Consider the following 19227-nt stretch of genomic DNA (forward strand, 5'->3'; position numbering starts at 1 on the left):
ATCCAAGCTTTCCGCACACCCTGGCCGGGTCAGGCCTCTGCTTAAGGCTACAAAGTTTCAGTTATAGAATATACATAAATCAAAAAAAAAATGGCTGCTGCCATGGAGCAAGCAGAAGGCTTGGCTCCGCTCCAGGCTACAAAGTTTCAATTGTAGAAGATAGATAAACCCCAGATAACAGGGCCTCCGCTTGGGTCGCCAGGGGACATGGCCGGCCTACAAACCACCACAGGCCCCTCGCCCAGGCCACCTCATGTGCCAAGGGAACCCCCACCCTGATCCGGGACACCCTTCAGGGCAAACCAGCAGGCCCCCACCCATGCACCAGGCCTCTATCCTATCTAATAAAAGAGTAATATGCAGATTGACCATCACTCCAACACACAAGATGGCTGCCCCAAAGTGGTCAAAGATCCTGCCCCCATGTGGACACAAGATGGCCACCACAAGATGGCCAGCAGGGGAGGGCAGTTGGGAGGGACCAGGCCTGCAGGGGAGGGCAGTTAGGGGTGACCAGGCCTGCAGGGGAGGGCAGTTAGGGGTGACCAGGCCTGCAGGGGAGGGCAGTTAGGGGCAAACAGGCTGGCAGGGGAGCAGTTAGGCATCGATCAGGCTGGCAGGCCAGTGGTTAGGGGGTAATCAGGCTGGCAGGTGGAAGCAGTTAGGGGCTATCAGGAAGGCAGGCAGGCGAGCAGTTGGGAGCCAGCAGTCCTGGATTGTGAGAGGGATGTCCGACTGCCCGTTTAGGCCCGATCCCAGTGGGATCGGGCCTAAACGGGCAGTCGGACATCCCTCGAGGGTTCCCAGATTGGAGAGGGTGCAGGCTGGGCTGAGGGACACCCCCCTCCCCCGTGCACGAATTTCGTGCACCGGACCTCTAGTCTATATATAAAAACCCAGGCGACTGTTAACAACCCGCTATTGACCAGGTAAGATACTTCAGTGCACAGAACCTAGAGGATCTTTGGGAAACTCAACATAGCACCATTGAATGCTTAGAATCTTGAATTCTCAGTTTAAACTAATTTTTTAATTATAATGGTCAGCTTTTGCCTTCTACCTTAATTTTATTTATATACTTCATGGTGAGGTACCCTTGTGTCCCATGTGCAGTGTACACAAGATATTTTTTCCTTTAATAGCAAGTTTAATAATTACTATGAAGCAGTTTCATCTTAACTTTGGAATTTAGACAAAATATTGTATAAAATTTATAATAACCTTTTGTTGTAACATTAATAGTTTATAAATTTGTGTTAAGCAAATTACATTTTCTTTAATTCTTAAGCATTCCACTTTTTAAAAGATATATTTGGATATAGGTTAATTTTTTACCTAGATATTAGGACAAATATATTCTAGATAATAATTGACATTAAAAAGTCAAATGTGCCCTAACCGGTTTGGCTCAGTGGATAGAGCATCGGCCTGCGGACTCAAGGGTCCCAGGTTCGATTCTGGCCAAGGGCATGTACCTTGGTTGCAGGCACATACCCAGTGGGGAGTGTGCAGAAGGCAGCTGATCGATGTTTCTCTCTCATCGATGTTTCTGACTCTCTATCCTTCTCCCTTCCTCTCTGTAAAAAATCAATAAAATATATTTTAAAAAAAATAAATGAAAAGTCAAATGTTAATGTATCATTTAAGATTACTTAGAAAATAATAAACACTTGCATCTTGATTGTGGAGGCCTACACATGTTGGTTAAAGATAATAATACATTTTCACATTTTATTTGATAAAAGCAACAAAAAAGTCTTTTTTTCTCAATTCAGGAGAAAATTATTCCGTATTTATTACGATTGCGACAAATTAAGGACGAAACTCTTCAGGCTGCAGTTAGAGAAATTTTGGCTTTAATTGGCTATGTGGATCCAGTGAAAGGAAGAGGAATCCGAATTCTCACAATTGATGGTGGAGGAACAAGGTAAGAATAGAAAATTGATTTTTAAAAACTATAGCTCCAACCTGGCTTGTGTTTCTGTCTGGTTAGAGTGTTAGCCTGCACATTGAAGGGTCAGGGGTTCAATTCCTGGTCAAGGGCATGCACCTTGGTTGCAAGTTCAATCCCTGGCCCGGTCGTTGTGAGTGTGGGAAGCAACCAGTCAATGTGTCCCTCTCACATTGATGTTTCCCTCTCTCCCCCACTTGTACTCTCTGAAATTCAGTGGGGAAAAAATCCTCATTTGAGGATCAACAAAAAATAACATGAAAATCTATAGTTCCAATTCAGTCATAGGAATTTTTTTAAAACTATTTTGGTATATCATTACAAAATCGAATCTTACCTAATAAAAGAGAAACATGCAAATTAACCATCACTCTGCTATGCCCACAGCCAATCAGAGTGAGTATGCAAATTAACCCAACAAAGATGGAGGATAATTTGCATATGCAGGCATGGAGGAGAGCAGAGTGAAGCCTGCTATGAGGGGAAGGGGGGCGGTGGAGGGAGCTACTGTAGTGGTGCTTCAGACAGAAGCGAGGACTTGCCAGCTCTGGGCAGCCCTGGAGCGAGGAGGTGCCGGCTCCTGGGCAGCCAGGAAGCGGGGACTTGCTGGCTGCCCGGTGGCCCGGGAGCGGGGACTTGCCGGCTCCGGGCGGCCCGGGAGCGGGGACTTGCTGGCTGGGACTTGCTGGCTCCAGACAGCCAGGGAGCGGGGACTTGCCGGCTCCCGGGCGGCTGGGAGTGAAGCCAGGGGAAGGAAGGCCTATTCTTGCACGAATATCGTGCAACAGGCCTCTAGTTTTTTAAATAAAACATGAAATAGTTTTTTAAAATTTCTTTATCAATCTCAAAGCTTCTTTAACATATCTGAATTTCTTTAATTTGACCTACTACTTATATTTTAGTTTGGTCTTTTCAGACATTTTGGGTAGTTCAGGACAGTTTATCAACCAAGATTCTCTTTTTTTTTTTTTTAAACATATTTTATTGATATTTTACAGAGAGGAAGGGAGAGGGATAGAGAGCTAGAAACATCGATGAGAGAGAAACATCGATCAGCTGCCTCCTGCACACCCCCCACTGGGGATGTGCCCGCAACCCAGGTACATGCCCTTGACCGAATCGAACCCGGGACCCCTCAGTCCACAGGCCGACGCTCTATCCACTGAGCCAAACCGGTTTTGGCAACCAAGATTCTCTTAAAATCTTGGCAGTGTTTTATAATGTCTTATTTTTGTTTTACCCATATGTCAGCTAGTCATGTGGTAAAGTAATGGTTATAAAAGAATTTTTTTTAAATAATATTTTTATTGATTTCAGAGTGGAAGGGAGAAATAAAAACATCAATGATAAGAGAGAATCATTGATCAGCTGCCTCCTGCATGCCCACATTGGGGATCCAGCCTGCAACCCGGGCATATACCTTGACCAAGAATGGAACCATGACCTCCTGCCTGGTTCATAGGTTGACGCTTAGTCACTGAGCCACACCACTGGGCTAAATATAGCATTTTTAAATAGTTTCTCCTCATTATACTAGTACCGTGGTCGGCAAACTGGGGCTCGCGAGCCACATGCGGCTCTTTGGCCCCTTGAGTGTGGCTCTTCCACAAAATACCACGGCCTGGGCGAGTCTATTTTGAAGAAGTGGTATTAGAAGAAGTTTAAGTTTAAAAAATTTGGCTCTCAAAAGAAATTTCAATTGTTGTAGTATATTTGGCTCTGTTGACTAATGAGTTTGCCAACCACTGGACTAATACAAGTAAAATTTGGGAGAAAAATATATAGACAAATCATAGCTCAGAATTTCAGGATTATTTTTAATATTTTTATTTTTTCAAATATTTTTCTATGATATATAAATACATGTTTTATTTCATTTTTATAAGTAATGGAGGTCACATTGTTAAATATTTTTCTTCAGCATTATCTTTAATTCTTCATTTCTCACCTTGAATTCATAATGTATATCTCTTATAAGCCATCTTATGTACTTACTACTCTTCAAATCCACATTACTTCTTGCAATTTAAAAAAAATCAACATTTTTGGTTTTTTACTTGAATCTTACAACATTTTCTGGTGACTTCCTTTTCACAGTATCAAAGCATAATTTGGCACTCCAAATTTTATTTTGTGGTGTCTGGCTACCATTGTGTTCCAGGACTTCTCTATCTCACACCTGTGTTGGGATTATTATGTTTAATTATTTCTGTATATTCTCCTAGTATTAAGAATTATCCGCATGCTAGAGAGCATTGTGCTAATTGAAATAAATCAGACAAAGACAATTACCATAAGATTTCACTTATATGTGGAATCTAAAAAACACAATTAATTAACACAAAAAACAAACTGATGGTTGCTGGATGGGAGGTGGTTGGGGGAATGGGTGAAAAGGTAAAAGGATTTAGGATACAAATTGGTAGTTACAAAATAGTGATGGGGATATAAAGTACAGCATAGGAAATATAGTAAAGAATATCGTAATAACTGTATGGTGTCAGGTAGGTTACTAGATTTATCAGGGTGAGCACTTTGTAAGTTATATAAATATCTAATCACTGTGTTACACACTGGACACTAATATAATGTTCTATGTCAACTATAATTGAAGAATACATTAAAAAAAATTGTTCACTGCCAAAACCGGTTTGGCTCAGTGGATAGAGCGTCGGCCTGCGGACTGAAGGGTCCCGGGTTCGATTCCGGTCAAGGGCATGTACCTTGGTTGCGGGCACATCCCCAGTGGGAGGTGTGCAGGAGGCAGCTGATCGATGTTTCTCTCTCATCGATGTTTCTAGCACTCTATCCCTCTCCCTTCCTCTCTGTAAAATATCAATAAAATATATTAAAAAAAAAAAATAGTTCACTTGATACACTCACTCTGAATTCACCTACACTTCCTAGACCAGTGGTCGGCAAACTGCGGCTCGCGAGCCACATGCGGCTCTTTGGCCCCTTGAGTGTGGCTCTTCCACAAAATACCACGGCCTGGGCGAGTCTATTTTGAAGAAGTGGTATTAGAAGAAGTTTAAGTTTAAAAAATTTGGCTCTCAAAAGAAATTTCAATCGTTGTACTGTTGATATTTGGCTCTGTTGACTAATGAGTTTGCCGACCACTGTCCTAGACTATTTCATCTTTCATATTCATTATGAAGCCACCTTTTTCAAGAATCCAGAAATGAATAAAGTCAGCAGGTAAGTTAATACATCCTTAATGTAGAGCATTGTCCTAATACTGTTAAGTTTTAAAAAATGAATAAAAGCTTAAAAAATAAGACAAAATATATAAAACAAAGCCATATAGAAGCATCGGTGACCAGCTACATTGGTGAGAGAAGAAACCAATATATGGCCCAAAACTGGGGAGTGGAGGCTTTAAGTATTTTCCACAGTTGGGATATTGTTTGTTTTTTTTTTTAAATATATTTTATTGATTTTTTACAGAGAGGAAGTGAGAGGGATAGAGAGTTAGAAACATCGATGAGAGAGAAACATCGATCAGCTGCCTCCTGCACACCTCCCACTGGGGATGTGCCCGCAACCAAGGTACATGCCCTTGACCGGAATCGAACCCGGGACCCTTCAGTCCGCAGGCCGACGCTCTATCCACTGAGCCAAACCGGTTTCGGCTGGGATATTGTTTTTAAAAAAATCTTACATTGGCATATCTTTGTAGTCTAGATACTAGTGTACATTTAAAGAAGAGCAGCTATAGCACAGGTTTTGTACCATTACTTAGATATTGGATATTCAGCCCTGGCCAGTGTGGCTCAGTTGGTTGGAGCATCCTCCCAAACACCAAATGGTGGTGGGTTTGATTCCTGGTCAGGGCACATGCCTAGGTTGCAGATTCAATCCCCGGTCCAAAGCATGTATGGGAGGCAACCAATGTTTCTCTCTCACATCAATATTTTTTTCTCTCTCTCCTTTCCTCTTGCAAAGTCAATAAAAGCATATCCTCGGGTGAGGCTTTAAAAAAATAAATAAGGAAATGACATCAGATATTGAAAAGTGACCTTAAAAACTTAAGCAACTTTTACTGATGCTAAATTATATTATTAGTTTTCATGTTAGCATATAAGCTAGAAATGTCATTTTTAGGATTGTTTTGTTCAATAACTTATCTTTCCTTAAAACATGAATTCTCATTTTATCTTTATTTTTTCTATAGGGGTTTGGTTGCTCTTCAAACACTGAGAAAATTAGTTGAACTTACTCAGAAGCCAGTTCACCAGCTGTTTGATTACATCTGTGGTGTAAGCACAGGTAATTATTATTATGGGGGTGCTACATCCCAGCAGTGCATTAAGAAAAAGAACATTAAGTAAGCACTTATATTCAATATCATTCTTTGAAATAATGGGTATTAATTTCATGTTTTGATGACTAATTCTTTTTTAATTACTTTTCTAATAATTAAATTTTTAAAATATTTATTGGAAATAAATTAACATTAAGAGAATAGTTTGGAATGCATTATCTAACATTTTTTAAAAAGTCACAGTGATCAGTTATGAATTATGAATTACTGCCTTATGGTCTAGTCACCTTCAGTGATGAGATGTAAGGAAAGTAGGTACTTAAGTTGTACTTGAACCAGTAGAATATTAAAGATGGAAAAGATTGTGCTTATTTGTGAGAGATGTCCTTCTGTGAGGCACTATTCTTAGTAGGGGGGTGCTCATGAAAGAGAATTTTAAGTCGTAGAGATGTACTCATGGTATAGAAGAATATCAGCTTATGAAATATGTACATTTCTGTATTAACCACAATATATCTTTTCCATTGTTTTCTAGTTTATGTTAAAGTTAATTTATAATACCGTACTTATACTTTTCTTTTTTCCATTTTGTATATTCTAATGTAGAAATTTTGTTTCATAATTTCTCAAAAGTTAATAAATTTATACTTCATTCAACAGTAACGTACTTACCAGTTCAATAAAATTCAGTTTTTTAAATATCTGCTCATCTTCATAGTAGTTCTACTTAAAAGGAAAGGAACTTAATTTTTTGGCAAGTTATTTCTTATATTAATTATAACTTTTCCACAAATTGAAAAATAGCAATTTCTATTATATAGTTATGCCATACAGTGCATGCTATCTTGCCTTTTATTAGAATAAGACTTCTACTATAATAACACATATAAAATATTTAAAATACATTATAATAATACTTTTCTGGGTTTTTTTTTCTTCTTTCTTTGCTTTGTCCTACCCTCTCCCCATCCCCTCCAGTTTCTTATTAGTTCAGGATTAGGCCAATTATGTACACTAGGTGGCAGTGTGTCCTACCAATTGCAGCTAGGATATGAAATCTGCTATTTAAAAGGACATCCCAGAGACCTAATTTCTTTAATTACATTGGTTCCCAGGACCAATCTGAAGAAGCATTTTTTTAATGAATTGGTAAATTGTCAAATATACTGTATTCTGTGACCAAAACTAAGGGACTTATTTTAAATTGTCATCATCATCATTGGTTGCCATTTATGTATCCTTATTGAGGCCTAGTAAATAAAGCCCTTTACATGTGTTATCCCAATATAAGAACTTTATAAATGTTAGTTGTTATAATTACCCTTATTTTTTAGATGAAAAAAATAGGGCTCTGATAGGTTAAGTAGTTTGTCCCAGATGACACAGTTTGAAAGTATCAAAGGCAGAGTTTTAACCAGGTCTGTGATTCAGAATATTTTAAAGTATTATATCATCAACACTGACAAAAACAAAAGATTTTTTCTTTCAGGTGCAATATTAGCATTCATGTTGGGATTCTTTCATATGTCTCTGGATGAATGTGAAGAACTTTATCGAAAATTAGGAACAGATGTGTTTTCACAAAATGTCATTGTTGGGACAGTCAAAATGAGTTGGAGCCATGCATTTTATGACAGTCAAACATGGGAAAATATTCTTAAGTAAGTTATAATTATTCTTTTTAAAAAACATTTTGATTATGTAGGTAATATGTGCATAATAATTTGAAAAAAATGCTGAAAATATAAAATTAAATTATCCTAGTAGTTAGATATAATCACTTAATATTTTGGTGAATCTATTCTAGTCACTATTTTCTTGGGTTCATGCATGTGAGATTTTCATGTAAAAGTTGCGATTGCCTTTTTAAAATTTGAGACCATATTGTATATAGACCATGTTTTGCATCCTATTGTTTTTACTTATCATCTTAGTCTTCCTCACTTTCCAAAAATAAAAGCCCTGGTGCAAAAGTACTTATCAAGCTTCCATTTTATTTATTTATTTATTTAAATTCAAAGTGAATCGACAGAAATACACCATAAATTCTTTTTGACACTCACCAAAATAGTTACCTGGTAAACCGGCTTTTTGTAACAGTACAGAAAGCTTGGTAATACTAAATCACAGAGAACTAGAGAAAAATACTATTGCAAACTATAGTAGACATGATATCCATAAAAATTTTCCCAGTTATTTTTGTAATATTGCACGGTACTATTGCTACATGGCAAACTAGTGTAGCATAGAAGGAAAAGCAAAAATAAACCATAGAAAGAAAGCCACAAGTCTAAAATTGTTGGACAGTTAACAGTTCAAACTTGATAATCAGATCTACCATTGGGCTCATTAAAACAAATCTTCCTACACCTTTGCTGTGTATGATTTAACTTTTACTTAACATGAACCAAGTTTAAAATTAGTAGTAGAGATTTTAAAAATTAAAAGATTTTGCTAATGGTATGCCTGCCGATGTTCAGTTGACCAAAGCCACTCAAACTCAGGGTTATGTGGAAAGGAATTATATATAGGAATATAGATATTAGGAAGTGTGATTGATTCATTGGGAGCCATTATTATTATAATCTACCACACCTACTCTGGACTTTTTTCTTTTTTTCTCTCATTGTTTATTGAGAGCATTTTTATAGGTGGTGGTGTTTTTTTTTCTGTGACAATTTTATTTTAGGGACATTATTTTTAATTACAGCATCAATAAAATCTAGGAATGTTGAAAATCATTTTTGTATTTTGACATCTCTCTGAAATAAACAATGTTCCTGACTTTATTTTGAATTTATATTTATAACTTAATTCACTAACGCATTTCAGTTCAGTTAATAAATCAGAGTTTAAACAAAAAGCAAATGCAAATTTTGCTTAAACTGTGAAAGCAGCTTCTAGATTTCTATGAAAAGATAAAGTGAAAGATCTGTAGAAGAATAAAATTACATTGATCTTCATGCAGAAGACCATAGGTCAGGTTGGGAAAGGCAAAGATCTTGTCTGTTTTAGAAAGTATTTTACTTTGATATTTTTAAAAGGTTGTGAAGGGTAGGTCACTACCTAATTTGTAAATACTACCGTTAGGTGAATTCACTAACATTCTAGTTGAAAATAGGAGTATCATTTGAAAAAATGTAATTAGAAAAATGTATTTGTCTTACGGAGGCAGGTTGGTAAAAAACATAGTTTTTATATTCAATACAAGGGAAAAACATAATTTTGAAGTCAAGAAAAAATCTGCACTGAAATAAAATTCCCCTATAATGGACTTGTAAAAATTGCTGCCCAAAGCACAATTTCTGTAATGTTACAGTAATTCAAATGCCAACTCAGATGACTTAATAAACATTTTTTGTGGGGTGACATTGACTGTGTTGCTAATACAAGTTTAAAGTCTTACTGTCCTGATCTGGTTTTTGGACTACTCTGTAACTAGCCTACCCATTCTGCAGTCTTATCTCAACACAGCAGCTTTATTCTGTCAGGAGGACTCCGTAAACAGATGGGTTCTGCCTCTGTGCCTTTCCCCTCTTAGGTCCTGACTTAGAATGTGTTACCTTGCCATGTTTTGGTGTCCTTTTCAAGCTACACCTCCATGCATCTTTCCCAGATACTACAGTAGATACTTGTAATAAATTAATAAATACTAACCACATATTGTTTCATGTACATTAATTAGATGTTAAGTCTCCTAGAGGAGATTCATATACTTTTTTTTTTTAATTTGGTCCCTCATAGCACTTTGATAAAGCCATGGGCAAACAGTAATTGCATAACATATATTCCCTGATGTTAGGAGATAAATAATTTTGATATAATTTATTTCTTCCCCTTTAATAAAGGGATAAAATGGGTTCTTCACTAATGATTGAAACAGCAAGAGACCCCACATGTCCTAAGGTAAGTTTCGAGTATATAACACCTCATTGGAATTGAAGGTTAGGTGAAAACACTTATGCTGAAAACCCTTTATTAAAGGAAAAATTTCTTAGGAACCTCTTTTTAAGGATTAAAGTATTGAGTTATTTTATGAAGATGTGGGATGTGATCATTAGACCTTATCTGTATATAGTAAAAGTACAACAAACGTTTAAGAACATGAAAAACCGAGACTAAAGATAAGGAAGACTTATAAGGTTTAATCAAATCCAGTGACTTAAGAAAAATTGTGTAATTTGCTCTCCTAGATTTTTTAAAAGAAATTATATATGTATCTTAGATATATACAAATGAAATCCCAATTTTCAAAATGTAGTTGTTACTAGAATAAGTCTCAGCATGGCTTCTCTTTTGATTTTGTTTGAAACACAGTGATCTGAGTTTTGCTTAAGTTCTGTGTTCTTTGGTAATATTTACTTGATTAAGGAGTAGGATTTCTGCACCTAGGAATTCCATGCAGTTTGTGTTTATTTTTGGATAACAAGCTATAACCATGAAAAAGCAAATACAGCTCCCTCTAGTGCTCTTTCACTCTTGCTTATTTATATTTTCTTTCATACTACTAAATAATATTTAATTTTTACAAATCCCAAATATTGCTGCTTACAATGGATATTGTTCACTTTTTAATTTACTAGGTAGCTGCAGTAAGTACCATAGTAAACAGAGGGGTAATACCAAAAGCTTTTGTGTTCAGAAACTATGGTCATTTTCCTGGAGTCAACTCTCACTATTTGGGAGGCTGTCAGTACAAAATGTGGCAGGCCATTCGAGCCTCGTCTGCTGCCCCAGGCTACTTTGCAGAGTATGCATTGGGAAGTGATCTTCATCAGGTAAGTTGAGTCTATGGCCTATCTTGTAAATCTTTACATGATTAAAAAGAATTAGCACTTATTAAATGTCACTGACCTTACAGAGGAATCAACCAAGGAGACTTTCTTCTTTATGTCTCCATGTAGCAGAAGGTGTGCAGTAGAAGCTATTTTTATTTGTTGTTGGTTTTTCTTTAACAAGCTGCCTGGCTTGAAGATCATATTTTAGGAAAGATTTTTTTTCAGTCTTTCATATAAAGTGATTCACATAGCCAATTATGATAGTTTTATTGTTGGGAAAAATGAAGTAGTACATCTGATTGGCTTTCTAAATGTGGTAAAAATTCCAAATGAAGCACAGTCCTTGGAAATGCAGAATCCAATCTGTTTAACAATTTTGTTGATTTTTTAAAAGAACTTTTGTTTCAGTTATTTGACATATTATATTAGTTTCAGGTGTAAAAGTAATTTAGTAATTTATATATAGACATGTGCTTATATCTCTGAAACAATGAGAATGTGTGGATGATCAAAGGTATCTGGTGCCAGAGACAGACAAGATAGATAACACTGAGGGCAACTGGTCCTGGAGAGAGAACTGAAATCCTGTGATCAGCCCAGAGCTCTGTGTACATATTCCAGCACTCACCTGGGCCTCTGGAAATGCTATTCCAGCTTCCACCAGCACCTGGGGGAGACGAGCCACACTCCCCTTCGATAACAGGACCTTCATTTAAAATATGTGTTGCATTATTGAATGACAATTTAAGGTTATATTTCTCCTATTATTGGGTAAGACATTTCAAATTTCTTTTTCAATATAGTACTACTATAGAATTCAGTAATGTCTTATCTTAAAATAGAAATGAATTATTTTCTACTCAATATGTTAGTATTATTTCAGTTAGGTTCTTAATAGAATAAATGACCCTTGTACCGTATTTTCAAGAATAAGTGGGGGTTGGTTGAGCAAAGGAGGAGGCCAAGGAAAGAGTGTTTTGAGATGACAACATGAGCAAAGGCATGAAGGCCAGAGAATGTGGCTCATTCAGAAAACTGCAAATCACAAATGGCTACATTGTGGGAGTAGAAGATGACCAATTCTGTGAAACTTCAAAATGCAAAATCTAAAATGAATAGGTAAAAGTTACAGAGAGAAATTTGCAGTACATTCTGCTACATTTTTATAGTACTCTATCAGCATTTTTTACCCTCTTTCCTTTTGAATTCTTCAAAATAATATTGATAATTGATAAATGCTTAGAAATACAAAACTTGCCCACTTGGTTAGGTTATGTCTGCATTATAATGAATGGTGATACTTTGAAATTATACTGTTAACAAAATTTCAGCTTAAATTCGTTGAATTAATTTGGTTATATTTGACTTAAGAAAGAAGAATTAGCTTTAATTGTTTAGGAGAACCATAATTCTTTTTTTTATTATTTTTATTTCAGAGAGGAATGGAAAGAGAGAGAGATAGAAACATAAATGATGAGAGAAAAATGATTGATCAGTTGCCTCCAGCACACCTCATACTGGCAATCAAGCCCACAACCCCAGCATATGCCCTAACCAGGAATCTAACCATGACCTCCTGATTCATAGGCCGATGCTCAACCACTGAGCCACACCAGCTGGGCAGAACCATAATTCTTTTCTTAGGTTTTATATAGGAGCTATATTAACCATTAAACAAGGATAATATATCTTTAAAAAGTAATTCAATTAATTTCAGTAGTTTTGAGCAAAATGTACAAAGTAATCCAAGAAGTTCAAAGAACTTTCATAATAAGAAATGAAAGCTTAATAAGGCCAGGGAGGCCAGTGAGTTTTTGCATGACTTCTTTGTATCTGTGATATATAAAATCAATTCAAGTTAAAGGAACCTTTTGTTTTTAAGTAATATGTTGTTGAATTTATTATATAATCCAGCTTTTCCTATGACTAAATTTCAAACTGTTTAAAATACAATTTTTCTTTTCATATTTGTAAAATAGAATTTCACTTTTAAGAGTTCTGTATTATATTTTCTTAACTTATATTTTGCAGGATGGAGGTTTGCTTCTGAATAACCCTTCAGCCTTAGCAATGCATGAATGTAAATGTCTTTGGCCAGATGTCCCCCTAGAGTGTATAGTGTCCTTAGGCACTGGACGTTATGAGAGTGATGTGAAAAACACCATGACACATACAAGCTTGAAAGCCAAACTGTCTAATGTTATCAACAGTGCAACAGATACAGAAGGTTGGTTGTTTGCTATTTTAGAGCACTTTAACTTATAAAATTCAGCTTTTAGTAGAATATGCTCATGCTAACTGCAGAAGAGTATGTTATGTCTGTATTGTGTAGGCTTAGGAAGCACATGGGAGCAAGTCTTCTGTTTTTATTTCTCCTCACTCATTTCTTCTAAATGACCCTAGAATAGAGGCTGTTCTCCATGCGGGAGTTAGTGCTACCTTTGCCTACTTACAGTTGGAAAAGTATCTAAACCTGGATTAGCACAAAGGCTTGGTTGGAGACTATTATGCCAGTTGTGAAACGGAAAAGAAAAGGAGTCAGGTTGGTTCGAATATACATGTAACAGTGAGAGAATTAGAATACTTACAGAATTTGATTATTTAGTAATGTGGAGGCAAACTGGAATTAGAATAAGTTCTTCACTCTTGCTGCCCCAATAATCTAGTCTTCATATAAAAGCTGAAGTGATTTTTAAAAAATATATAAACCATGTTTTTTAACCTGCTCAAAACCCTCCAGGCTTCCTATCATACCTAGAACCAAATCCAGAAATATTATTCACTGAAATTTACAAGCCCTGTAAGACCCAGCTTTTTAATACATCTATTCCTCACCTTCCCCTCTCAAATGTGTCCCATTTATATAGTGTAGCTGGCTACCCTTTCATTTTTGCTGTTCCCCAAACTTGCTAGATCTCTTTATTTTATTATTTTATTTTTAAGTCTTATGTGAAGTCAGTTATTAAATTTTTTTTTAATATATTTTATTGATATTTTTACAGAGAGGAAGGGAGAGGGATAGAGAGCTAGAAACATCGATGAGAGAGAAACATCGATCAGCTGCCTCCTGCACACCTCCCACTGGGGATGTGCCCGCAACCAAGGTACGTGCCCTTGACCGGAATCGAACCCGGGACCCTTCAGTCCGCAGGCCGACGCTCTATCCACTGAGCCAAACCGGTTTCGGCACAGTTATTAAATTTTTACAAAGAATTGTTATCACTTAGCTCCTTACTTTTGAATCTCACTTTTTCCATATTACCATGTTATTAGTTAAGTCATTAGCCTATGGGAGGATCTTAAACGACCCACTGAGGACTTAATGATAACCCAAGAAAAGCTGATATACTGGATTTTTCACTATGTGAAATTTTGTTGTCAAGTGAATAAAATATTCTTACTGTAAGCAATGTGAGGGAAAAAAGAACTTTAATCAGTAAGTTTCATAATACTTAAAGACATACTTTGTGCAAACCCTGTGATGGGCTCATTTGAAATTTTTAAGAAACATGAAATGCTGCCTTTATGTATTTATATTCTAATTAATGAAGAATTTATATGGATATGCACAGGACCTAACACAGGACCTAAAACAGCCAAGACAGTTTTTAGAAAGAACAAAGTTGGTTGGAGTACTTACACCCTTTGATTTTAAAACTATACAAATACAGTAAGCAAGGGACTATGTTATTTACATAAAGATAGGCATAGGTCAGTGGTATGTAATAAGAGAACACAGAAATTGATCTATAAACGTAAGCTCAAAAGATTTTTGATAAAGGTAACTCAATGAGTAAGGGATATTCTTTTCAACAAATAGTACTGGGACAACCAGATAACTATATTCCAAAAATTGAACCTTGACCATTCTATATACAGAAATTAACTTGAGTGGACCTTAGACCTAATTGTGACAGCTAAAACTGTAAAACTTCTAGAAGAATACCCTGGAGAAAAATCTTAATGGCCTTGACCTACATGAAGATTTTTTAGATAGAACACAAAAAGCATGAACCAAAAAAGAAAAATTAAGACTTTATCAAATTACAAATTTTGATATTTCAAAGACACTTTTAATAATGAAAAGACAAGCTACAGACTGAAATATATATTAGTAAAACATGTATCTGATCCATTATAAGAAATATGTAATCATATCCAAAATAAAGAGAGAATCTTATATATTATCTATAAAAGAAGAAAAGATAAATTCAGTAAAAAAAAAATAAATGAGCTAAATATTTGAACAGACATTCCATGAAGAAGATATACAGGTGGAAGACTTCTCAACATCATTAGTCATTAGGGAAATGAATATTAAAGCCACAAGGTACCACCATACATCCTTTGGAATGGCTAAAATTAAGACTGACAATCCCAAGTTTTGGCAAAGATGTGAAGTAGTGGGAACTCTGGTGTATTGATGGTTGGAATGCAAAATGGTACAGCCATTTTGCATTCCAACCATCAATACACCAGAGTTTGGAAAACAGTGCTGTAGTTCTTTTAAAAAACAAAAAACATACTTTTACCTTATGCCAGCAATTTCATCCCCGGAAGAAATGAAATCATCGATCCACAAAAATACTTAGGGGTAATTATTTATAGGAGGATTATTACTAATATCTAAAAACTGAAGAGAACTAGACAGGAGAGAACAAATTATGCTGTATTGTACAATGAAATACTAGTCAGCAGTAAAAAGAAAGGAATTATTCATATATGCTACAACATAGATGAATTTCAAAAGCATTTTGCTAAGTAAAAGAAGCTAGGCATACAAGGGCTATATCCTTATGATTTTATGTGAAATTCTGGAAGAGATCATGGTAAGAGGAACCAACTATAAAGAAAGCATGATGGAACTTTTTTAAGTGATGGAAATGTCCTATGTCATGATTGTTTTTTGTTTTTTTTTTATGTCATGATTGTTGTGGTGGTTACATTGTATATGTGTCAGAACTTGTCTTTTTCTTAAAATTGGTGAATTTTATTGTGAGTAAATTATGCCTCAATAAAGATAACTCCAGGAAAAAACAAAATGGAGGTTGAAAAGGCATTTTAGCAGTGGCTAACAGTATGACCAAAAACAGAGAAGAAAGTACTAGAGCAAGTATCCTAATTTAACAGAATTATAGGAAGTATTCTGATAAGTGAATTTTATTTTATAGTATATTTACACTGAGTGGCCAGATTATTATGATCTCTGAACGCATAATAATCTGGCCACTCAGAGAGAGAGAGAGAGAGAGAGAGAAAGAGAGAGAGAGAGAGAGTGAGTGTGTGTGTGTGTGTGTGTGTGTGTGTGTGTGTGTGTGTATTAGAGCCCGGTACATAGATTCATGCATGGGTGGGGTCCAGCCAGCCTGGCCAGGGGAGGGGACATAGGTGGTTGGCCGGCCTGCCTAATGGTTGAACTCCTGGTCCAGGGAACAATTTGCATATTAGCCTTTTATTATATAGGATATACACTGAGTGGCCAGATTATTATGCATTCAGAGATCATAATAATCTGGCCACTCAATGTATTATTATGGATTCCTTTTCTTTTTTTTTAAAATATATTTTATTAATCTTTTACAGAGAGGAAGGGAGAGGGATAGAAAGTTAGAAACATCAATGAGAGAGAAACATTAATCAGCTGCCTCCTGCACACTGCCTACTGGGGATGTGCCCGCAACCAAGGTACATGCCCTTGACCAGAATCGAACCTGGACCTTTCAGTCTGCAGGCCGACGCTCTATCCACTGAGCCAAACCGGTCAGGATGGATTCCTTTTCTAAGGTTAATTAGCTGGAAGGATGAAATAAGCAAGGCTTTATAATTTTCCTAAAAGAATATAATTTTTTAAAAAGATAACATTGGATCACTGTAGAATAACTTTTCTTAACCACCCTATTGTCTCTGTTTTTTTTTTAACAGAAGTCCATGTAATGCTTGATGGTCTGTTACCTCCTGACACCTATTTTAGATTCAATCCTGTAATGTGTGAAAACATACCTCTAGATGAAAGTCGCAATGAAAAGCTGGATCAACTGCAGTTGGAAGGGTTGAGGTACATAGAAAGAAATGAAGAAAAAGTGAACAAACTTGCAAAAATTTTACGTCAAGAAAAAACAACTCTGCAGAAAATTAATGACTGGATAAAACTAAAATCTGACATGTATGAAGGCTTTTCATTCTTTTCAAAATTGTGATGAGTGTGCGCATATATTCCCATAAATGAAGGCCTGTTCAGAAGATCCACAGAACCCAGTGAGGAATCGTAGGGTTCAATGTGAGTTAACTGAAATACTTATGAATTCTGGGGAATCCTGAAAAAGATGGTGCTTGGGCTAGCTTGCACAGCACAGAGGCAGACTTTATAAGGAATTAGGTTTTTATGATGTTAATAATTAGCTATATTTTAAGAATCTTATTGTACTAGTTGGTTGTAGTAGATAGATATTGGTGTTATATTGTTTGATATTTGAAAACTTATTAATGTAGTGCCAACCAACTGAAAAAATATCATACTTAATTTTTTTGCGTTAGTCACCATAATCATGTTGAATTTATTTGATCATTGATTTTCTTCCATGTGGAAAAGCTAATTTCTTTTTAAATTTACATCACATGTATTCACTACATTCTGCTACCTAAATGTTGCTTTTTACTGTAATATCATTTAAACACATACAGAAAAGTGGAGTTTTTCTGTCAAAGGACTTTTACATTGGAAATATGAAGGAACCAGATACAGTTTTTTATTCAAACTTGATTGATTCAAAATCATAGGTGAGATTCCAATCACTTTTCACCCTTGAAATTTCAAGATAATGCTGTATGTTAACTTTTCTAGCTCTGGCTTATTATTCATTGTCATAAATTAATTACTTTAATTTACTAAGAAAATATTCTTCTTAACAAAAATAAACTGTTGAAATAATTTATTGTTAAAAGGCTAAAGTCATTTTAAGATTATTTATTCTTCGTAATGTAGTTCCCCATCTCTTCGTAGCATTTGAATATACCTATCAAGAGTATGCTTTAAAAAATAAGTTAGGCTTGCCCTAGCTGTTTTGGTTCAGAGGATAGAGCGTCAACCTGCAGACTAAAGGATCCCGGGTTTGATTCCAGTCAGGAGCACATGCCTGGATTGCAGGCTTGATTCCCAGTAAGGGGTGTGCAGGAGGCAGCCAATCAATGATTCTCTCTCATTGTTTCAATAAAATATATATTTTTTAAAAATAAGTTAGGCTTGTTTTACCATATTAACTCCTTTAACTGGATTTCACAGAGGTTAATAACATAAACCAACTCAGATCATTGTTTATACCAACCAAATTAATCTCTGTTGTATTATCTGTCTGCCTTGTTAATTCTTATATCATGTTTAGCTTTGTACGTATAAACTAAAGCTAAAACCACAGTTTGCCAGGTTGTCATATTTCTGCTGATTCACGGGGTATGGTATGATTCAGGGAGTGCTGAGGGGAGCTGAGAGTCTGAATACTAATCCTGGCTCAGGCTCTGATGTAGAGACCCATTTGTGACCTGGAGGAGGGCATACAGCCTCTCTGGGTTTCAGATATTTCATTTGTAAAGTGAGGAAAGCTAGCTCTAAAATTTTACTTACTTTTCTTTATGGTAACCTAAAAAGTAAGTTCTGCAAATGTACAAGCAAAAGATAGGAAGAGTTGGGAAAATGAATTTTCAGTCCTACACCAATAAAATATCTGTTCTTTTTAAAGAAACCAAGAAGAGTCTATTTTAGAAATAAAATGTGATTAAATTCTCCAACTCATCAGTTATATAAAAATACTACCCCTGACCGGTTTGGCTCAGTGGATAGAGAGTCAGCCTGCGGACTGAAGGGTCCCAGCTTCGATTCCAGTCAAGGGCATGTACCTTGGTTGCGGGCACATCCCCGGTGGTGGGTGTGCAGGAGGCAGCTGATCGATGTTTCTCTCTCATCGATGTTTCTAACTCTCTATCCCTCTCCCTTCCTCTCTGTAAAAAATCAATAAAATATATTTAAAAAATAAATAAATAAAATAAAAATACTAGAAGCCCAGTGTGCGAAATCGCGTGGCCCTGCCCACCCGCGCCAGTCTTTGGTTGTTACCGCATTAGGGCCACAGGCCTTTTATAATATAGGTAGAGTATAAAAAATGGTTTTGATGGTTAGGCCTTCTTGGATGTCTCCGAATTCTTATTTCTGTAATAAATGGAATGTTGGTGATATTTCAGTT

The 19227-nt window shown here is 36.0% G+C and overlaps 1 protein-coding gene across 2 annotated transcripts in view; it reads left to right on the forward strand.

Annotated features, from left to right (window-relative positions):
* The window catches only part of PNPLA8 (patatin like domain 8, phospholipase A2), a 30405-nt gene extending 11394 nt beyond the window's left edge, over positions 1-19011 (forward strand). For both annotated transcript variants that reach the window (XM_080663191.1, XM_080663192.1), the window contains exons 4-10: positions 1776-1927; positions 6126-6220; positions 7705-7876; positions 10064-10121; positions 10799-10993; positions 13025-13220; positions 16916-19011. In XM_080663191.1, the coding sequence (XP_080519317.1) occupies positions 1776-1927; positions 6126-6220; positions 7705-7876; positions 10064-10121; positions 10799-10993; positions 13025-13220; positions 16916-17190 (1143 nt within the window). In that variant the 3' untranslated portion in view covers positions 17191-19011. The remainder of the gene's footprint in view (positions 1-1775; positions 1928-6125; positions 6221-7704; positions 7877-10063; positions 10122-10798; positions 10994-13024; positions 13221-16915) is intronic.
* The last annotated feature ends 216 nt before the right edge of the window (positions 19012-19227 follow it).

The sequence above is a fragment of the Plecotus auritus genome (assembly GCF_963455305.1).
Source record: "Plecotus auritus genome assembly, chromosome: 4".
Classification (NCBI taxonomy): domain Eukaryota; kingdom Metazoa; phylum Chordata; class Mammalia; order Chiroptera; family Vespertilionidae; genus Plecotus; species Plecotus auritus.